Source organism: Nylanderia fulva, unplaced genomic scaffold, assembly GCF_048542155.1.
Source record: "Nylanderia fulva isolate GAGA-0341 unplaced genomic scaffold, ASM4854215v1 Scaffold904, whole genome shotgun sequence".
Lineage (NCBI taxonomy): Eukaryota > Metazoa > Arthropoda > Insecta > Hymenoptera > Formicidae > Nylanderia > Nylanderia fulva.
This window is the reverse complement of record NW_028191031.1, coordinates 22717-30000: the sequence shown is the minus strand read 5'-3', so window position 1 is coordinate 30000 and position 7284 is coordinate 22717. Positions and strand designations below refer to the sequence as shown.

Sequence of the window (7284 nt, the reverse complement as noted above, 5' to 3'; positions counted from 1 at the left end):
CCCGCGACACGCAACCTCCAAGCATGAGAAGACTTGGCGGCGGCGCGTTCTGCGACGATCGTATATTATTTTATATATTCGTGGTTTCCAAATCAAACATTGTATATAAATGTTCTCTCCGTGTCAGAGTCGCGACTCGACAAAATCCGTTCTCGACCCGTTCGAGCGATTCTTCGTTTGTCAACGTCAAGAGCGCGACACGTACACCATCTCTCCTTTACCTCTTATAGTACCCAACCGACCGGCCAAGCGGTCGGCGACGGTACGGAGAGCGGTCAAAACACGCCGGAGTGGCGAGAGACTCGAGAAAGTACGTTTACGACTCGTCCGGACTCGCTCGACTCGTTCGACGCGCCGAGCGCGACGTATCTCTTATAGTACCCAACCGGCCGGCCAGGCGGTCGGCGACGCACGGTCCTACGCACGGCCGTATGCGAGCGCGAGCGCCGAAAGGCGCGTTCAATCGAGACATTGTCGCGGAGAGCGAACGATCGAAAAGTCCTATTGTACGATAAAATATTATCACGATAGCCGTATGGCGAATGTCAAACAACGATAATTAGCATTAATTAAGAAGGAAACAAACGAAATGCCGGGACAATAAGGTATAAGCACCGACGGTACCTCCGGGCCGGGCGGCACCTCCGGGCCGGGCGGCACCTCCGGGTCGGGCGGCACCTCCGGGCCGGGCGACACCTCCGGGAACCACGGCCGACCGGCGACACCTCCAGGCCGGGCGACACCTCCGGGAACCACGGCCGACTGGCGGCACCTCCGGGCCGGGCGACACCTCCGGGAACCACGGCCGATCGGCGACACCTCCGGACCGGGCGACACCTCCGGGCCGGGCGACACCTCCGGGAACCACGGCCGACCGGCGACACCTCCGGGCCGGGCGGCACCTCCGGACGACCGAATGATCTCTCGAAGTCAGACGACCGCCGGCGGTACCTCCGGAACACTTAACGACGATTTACGGCGCCGCAACGAGGAGAGCTACGTAAAAACGTTTCGGACGAAAGTTACTTACTATTCGGCGCTCGCTCGACATGAGGGCGCTGTCCGATTACTAACTCGAAACGTGTCTCTCAAACCCACGTGTCGGAGACATATATTTCGAATTATTACGGATGATACGCAACACGCAAGCTGCGGTGACCGCGATTACGGTACGGAACACTCGCCCGATGCGAAATCACGCGCGCGGCAACCTGAGACGGCTCGTTACGGGCGTGATTATACGTGCGGCACCACATAACGGCCGGCGTCAACTTGGGGACGGACGGCACCTTCGGGACGGGCGACACCTCCGGACGACCGAATGATTTCACCAAGTCCGTCGCCCGCCGGCGGTACCTCCGGGGCACTTGACGGCGAGTAGCGCCGCTACGAGGAGATAATGCTACGATACGGAAATACGTTTCGGACAAAGGTTTCGTACTTTTCGACGCTCCGCACGACCGCGCGACACGATTATTACGATATCTGCTAATTCCCGGCTACCACTCGTCGGATGCACAATCTTCGAGATTCTACGACCGATACGTGGACGAATGCAGGCAGGATGCCGATAAGCGAAGCCGGAGTGTTTGCACGAATAAACTTTCCGATGCGTCCTCATTTAATTAATTTCATTTAGCTCGCTCGTTAGCGGTACAAGCGAGAACTCGGGAACAGGCGCAAGTTCGCTCGCGGCGCGTTGCTCTCGCCGGCGAGCGAGAAATTTTTCCAGGCCCGATAGCAGCGTGTTGCCTTGATTAGCGGGCGACACCTCCGGCGGCACGCGCCGCCCGTAACCCAAGTACGATCGCGGCGTGTTGCTTTCGTTGGCGGGCGACACCTCCGGCGGCACGCGCCGCTCGTAACCCAAGTCCGATCGCGGCGTGTTGCATTCGTTGGCGGGCGACACCTCCGGCGGCACGCGCCGCCCGTAACCCAAGTCCGATCGCGGCGTGTTGCTTTCGTTGGCGGGCGACACCTCCGGCCGCACAGGCCGCTTTTTCCAAGTTCGCTCGCGGCGTGTTGCTTTCGCCGGGCAAGCGACAAATTCTTCCAAGTTCGCTAGCGGCGTGTTGCTTTCGCCGGGCGAGCGAGAAATTCTTCCAAGTCCGTTCGCGGCGTGTTGCTATCGCCGGGCGAGCGAGAAATTCATCCAAGTCCGTTCGCGGCGTGTTGCAATCGCCGGCGAGCGAGAAATTCTTCCAAGTCCGTTCGCGGCGTGTTGCTTTCGCCGAGCGAGCGAGAAATTCTTCCAAGTCCGATCGCGGCGTGTTGCTTTTGTTGGCGGGCGACACCTCCGGCGGCACGCGCCGCCCGTAACCCAAGTCCGATCGCGGCGTGTTGCTTTCGTTGGCGGGCGACACCTCCGGCGGCACGCGCCGCCCGTAACCCAAGTCCGATCGCGGCGTGTTGCTTTCGTAGGCGGGCGACACCTCCGGCCGCACAAGCCGCTTTTTCCAAGTTCGCTCGCGGCGTGTTGCTTTCGCCGGGCGAGCGACAAATTCTTCCAAGTCCGTTCGCGGCGTGTTGCTTTCGCCGGGCGAGCGAGAAATTCATCCAAGTCCGTTCGCGGCGTGTTGCTTTCGCCGGGCGAGCGACAAATTCTTCCAAGTTCGCTCGCGGCGTGTTGCTTTCGCCGGGCGAGCGAGAAATTCTTCCAAGTCCGTTCGCGGCGTGTTGCTTTCGCCGGGCGAGCGAGAAATTCATCCAAGTCCGTTCGCGGCGTGTTGCTTTCGCCGGGCGAGCGACAAATTCTTCCAAGTCCGTTCGCGGCGTGTTGCTTTCGTTGGCGGGCGACACCTCCGGCGGCACGCGCCGCCCGTACCCCAAGTCCGATCGCGGCGTGTTGCTTTCGTTGGCGGGCGACACCTTTTTTTTTTTTTTTGTTGACGCAGTGGGAATCCTCATGGATACCACCGCTCTCCGGGAAGAGAGCGGATGGTTATGTGAGACTTCTTGTTCCCCTTGGCCGATCCACTAATGGATCGGTCAGGGGTCCCAAGACATACTACACTAAACTCACTGCGGGTGTCCACCTCGGGCGTTGGATAGGGGGACGGCGAGGATGCTGGATTCCCATGCCGTCTCGCCGCCCCCCCGCCAAGCCATCTCCGGGGAGCTGCCCTGGCCTTGCGGCCAAGACCCCTCCCCGACCGCGCAGTCAATGACTGCGCGGTTTCCTCCCGGTTGCGGCGCAGGGCGACACCGACCCCACGCCGCGCCCTCCCAAAGAGTTTGGGGGGCGGGGTCACGGCTCGAGTATCCCGCTCGAGCCGCCACCCCCCGCCTCCAGAGTGGTGCTCCCTCCCCCTCCCGAAGGGAATGGGGATTCGGCATTCACCCTGGAAGCCCTCACCAGGGGGTCCCTTTCTGAAGGAGAGAGACCCCCTCCGTGGACGGCGTTGCCCTCCCACCGGTGCCATATGGCTCCCGGTGAGAAGACCCCGCACGTCACGTCCTCATAGAGGGGGACCCAGGCGCCCCGACCGAACAGGCGAAGCCTGCCCGACAGGGACACGTGGCCCCCCCTCGGCCTCCCCGGCTGCGGCTCCCTCCGCTCCCTTGGGAATTGAGAATCGGCCGCCGCCGCAGAGGTTTACCTTGCCGGACGCGCGGGGGCACCCCCAAAGTGGGGGTCACGCCCGCACGCCCGGCTCTCGTGAGGCTCCAGGGGGGGGGGCATTGGGGGCTTAATTGTCCCCGGCCCCCCCCGGGAGCCTCATCCTGCGTCAAATTCCGACGCAGGTATGTTGTTGGGGGTGGACCCCCCCCGATCCGCGCCGCCACAAACGAGCAAGCTCGTCGACGGCGCGGAAAGGGAAAGCCCAGCCCCCCCCTCCGCCTCCGTTTCTCTTCTCCTACGGAGGTTGTACCCCCCCCGACCCCCGCCCCCGCCGACGGGCACGCCCGCCGGTGCCGGGGAAAGAGGGGGCACGTCCCCATCCTCCGTCACTCCTCTCTCCCTCTCTCTCTCTGCCTCCTCCTTCTGCAGCATAACTTTGCTGCAGAAGGAGGAGAACGCCTTCCAGGCCTCCTCTCTATCTGTCATTGCCCTCACTATTGAGGGCAATGACAGATCCCTCCCCACTGTGGCCACGAGCTCCTCTCTCTCGCCCGCCCAGGCAGCACACTCTTCGAGTGTGTGCTGGGCGGTGTCTCGCTCGTGGCCACAGTGACAGCATCGCGTTGTGCGCTCTTTTCCAATCCTGTGCAGGTACTCACCGAAACAACCATGTCCGGTGAGCACCTGCGTTGTGTGAAAAGACACCCCTCCTTTGACCCTGTCTAGCCAATTCTCTAGACAGGGTCGTATAGCCCCGACGGTGCGCTGTCCTGGCAGCCTCGGATCTTCAAGGCTGTCCTTCCATCTCTGGATCAGCGCCCGTCGGGAGTGGACCCTCACCGTACGCCGGACTCCGTCCGTTATTATGATGCCCGCCCGCTGATATTCACGCGTACGCGTATATACGTCCGCGTACATGCGGGCGAGCATCTCCACTGGGCACTCCGGAGAGTACCCCCACGGCCACCCAGCTCACTGTCCGGTAGCCCCGGCATATTCTGTTAGCCACCCGCCTTTGGACTTGCCTTACGGCGTCTCTTGGGCCGCGGGTGGCCTCCAGACGTTTCACCCACACCGGGGCTCCGTACAGGAGCATGGCGTGGATTGTTCCGGCGTACAGTCTTCGGACACTCCCGCCAGGTCCCCCAAGGTTGGGCAGCAGGCGCTGTAGCGCCATTGCTGTTTTCTCCACCTTGGGGGATATACGGCGGAAGTGTTCCCGAAAGGTCCACTTGCTATCGAGGTGGAGGCCCAGGTATTTCAGGCAGGCCCCCACCTCTATCGAGGTGTCTTCCACACTGATGTGGGCTCTTGGTGGCGCCCCGTGAGAGCCATCATGTAAAAAGATGGCCTCAGTTTTTTGGGGCGCCACTTTGAACCCCATCTGCTTAATGAGCCGCACAACGCGATGCACCGCCATGTTTGCTCGAGCGGCTGCGTCTTCCCACAAGACTCCTCCGGCCATCACCAGCGTGTCATCAGCGTAACACACCGTGTGACAGCCGGAGGGGAGGGCTTGCCGAAGAACAGCGTCATATGCGAGGTTCCACAGCAGGGGGCCAAGTACTGACCCCTGCGGAACCCCGCATGTCATATGACGCTTTTGTTCTTCGGCGTTCCTATCAGTATAGGCCAATTGCCTATCCCGGAAGTAATCCGCCAGGATTGACACCAGATATGGGGGGACCCGGTGATACTCCAGGGCCGCCCCAATCCGGTGCCATGGCAGGGTGTTGAATGCGTTGGATATATCCAACGATACGGCAAGCAACACCCCGCCTTCCTCCGTGACGGCCTCCGAAATCGAACGGACCCGAAGAATTGCATCTATCGTGGACCGTCCGACCCGGAAGCCCCTGGCTAAGATTTGGACCCTCCCGGGACAAATGGTAGACGAGGCGGTCAGCAATGATCCTTTCTAGGATCTTACCCGCCTCGTCTATCATGCAGATTGGCCTATATGCCGAGGGTACATCCCTCGGCTTGCCCTCCTTAGGAAGGAGGACCACATTTGCCTCCTTCCATTCTCGTGGGAAACGACCCATGCGGAGGCACTCGTTGTACATCCTCCGCATGGGTCCCGCCAGACCCCGATAGGCGAGAGCCCAGATTTTTCCAGGAACGCCATCCGGACCGGGGGCTTTCCCCGGTTTTATCTTTTTTATGGCGTTCCTAAGCTCTCCCTCCGTGACCCCCATGGCCTCCTCGTCCCACACCCAGTCCCGCTCAGGAATCGGGTCAGCTTGACCCTCTTCCCGCGGGAAACAGGGTGTCGACGATTCGGCCGACAAATTGGGGGTCTAGGGACTCCGTGATTGGAGCGCCCCCGCTTCTCAATTTTTTGAGTACTATACGGTAGGGGCGCCCCCACGGGTCCTCGTCTAGGTGGGAGAGCAACTCATCCCAGGCTCTCGCCTTTGCCTTCCGTATCAGGACGCGCAGGTCATCTCTCTTCTCTTTGTAGTTGTCCCACGCGTCCTGATATCCCTCGGGGTCTAACCGCTCGAACTTCTTCCGTTTATATACCCTTCTCCTTGCGTGGTCGGAGGCTCGCCTAGCTTCGGCGATTTCCTCCGACCACCAATACGTTTTTCGGGGGGACTTTCTTTTTATCCTGGGCATGGCCGCATCACAAGCCGAATTTATTGTTTGAAGCAGCCATGCCCGTTCCTCCTCTTGGTCCCCCCTATTCTCCCCTCCTCTGACCATCAGGGCCGCCTCAACTGCGGCCAGAAACGCGTCCTGGTCTAGCTTTTTAAGGGCCCATCTGCGAGAGACAGCTTCCCTCCTTAGGCGGCGCTCAACTACCTCGCGGGGGAAGGCACCGACGGAGAATTCCACATATCTGTGGTCTGAGATAGTTTCAATCTCCGTCAGCACCCTCCACCCGCTTACCATCCTTGAGGCAGAGAGAGTAACCCATGTCAAATCTACGATTGACTCCCCCTGCCTCCTAACACAAGTGGCTTTCCTCCCCCTGTTACAGGAGAGGAGACCACACCGCACCGCCCAATCTAGTGTTTGTCCACCCCGCCAGTCATCCCGCGGGGAACCCCATACGCTCGATTTGGCGTTGAAGTCCCCCGCGACAATTACCGGGGCAGGGTGGAACTCCCTCAGCTGTCTCTCAATGGCGTGCAATCTCCCGCAGAAGTCTCCCCTGCTGAGACTCGGCGGGAGATACACGCCAATAACTATGATGGACCCCCATCTGACCGTAACAGTACCCTCCCCCGATTTTAACGGTTCCATCGGGGGAGAGTTTGACGCGCTTCTGTGGGCGATTGCAGCTGAGCCGTCCGTACTACTTGCCCAGTTGTTTTCTGGGACACGGTACGGCTCAGCTACAATCCCCAGGCCGCAGTTCCTCTCCATCATGTTTTGGATGAAGAGGTCTTGGGCCGGCCCTGAGTGGTTGAGGTTGGCTTGTAATAATTTACAAGCCATCCTCCTTTTTGTTGACGTCCGTGGCACCCGACATATCCATTTCGTCGGGTGTTCCGTCCTTTATGTTTTCCCGGAGGCGCTTTCTCTTAGCATCTCCTTCTATTGAGAATTTCTCCTCTTCTCGTTTTTCCCCCCTAGTTCTGGGAGCCCGTTGTTCTTTGGGCTCCTCATTGAAGTCGATAAGGGGGCGCTCTTTGTCCTGGCCTTGGGGATCTTTCTGTTTTCCCACCTTAATGGGCGCTTTGGTCCCCGTTTGGGAACGATCCACCTTATTG

At 60.2% G+C, this 7284-nt stretch overlaps 2 protein-coding genes across 2 annotated transcripts; both read right to left on the bottom strand.

Annotated features, from left to right (window-relative positions):
- Window positions 1-4587: 4587 nt before the first annotated feature.
- On the bottom strand, window positions 4588-4982 carry LOC146719645 (uncharacterized; the record flags this gene model as incomplete). Its single annotated transcript, XM_085489902.1, has 1 exon — window positions 4588-4982. A coding segment is annotated over exon 1 (395 nt), but the record flags the coding sequence as incomplete, so codon positions are not given.
- An 818-nt stretch (window positions 4983-5800) lies between these two features.
- Window positions 5801-6460, bottom strand: LOC146719644 (uncharacterized). Its single transcript, XM_085489901.1, has one exon. It carries the CDS (start codon window positions 6458-6460, stop codon window positions 5801-5803), a length of 660 nt encoding a protein of 219 aa, XP_085346027.1.
- Between the last annotated feature and the right edge of the window lie 824 nt (window positions 6461-7284).

What these genes read in the sequence shown, in the direction of transcription:
- LOC146719644 (XM_085489901.1), bottom strand. Translation starts at nt 6,460, where the DNA reads ATGGTAAGCGGGTGGAGGGTGCTGACGGAGATTGAAACTATCTCAGAC.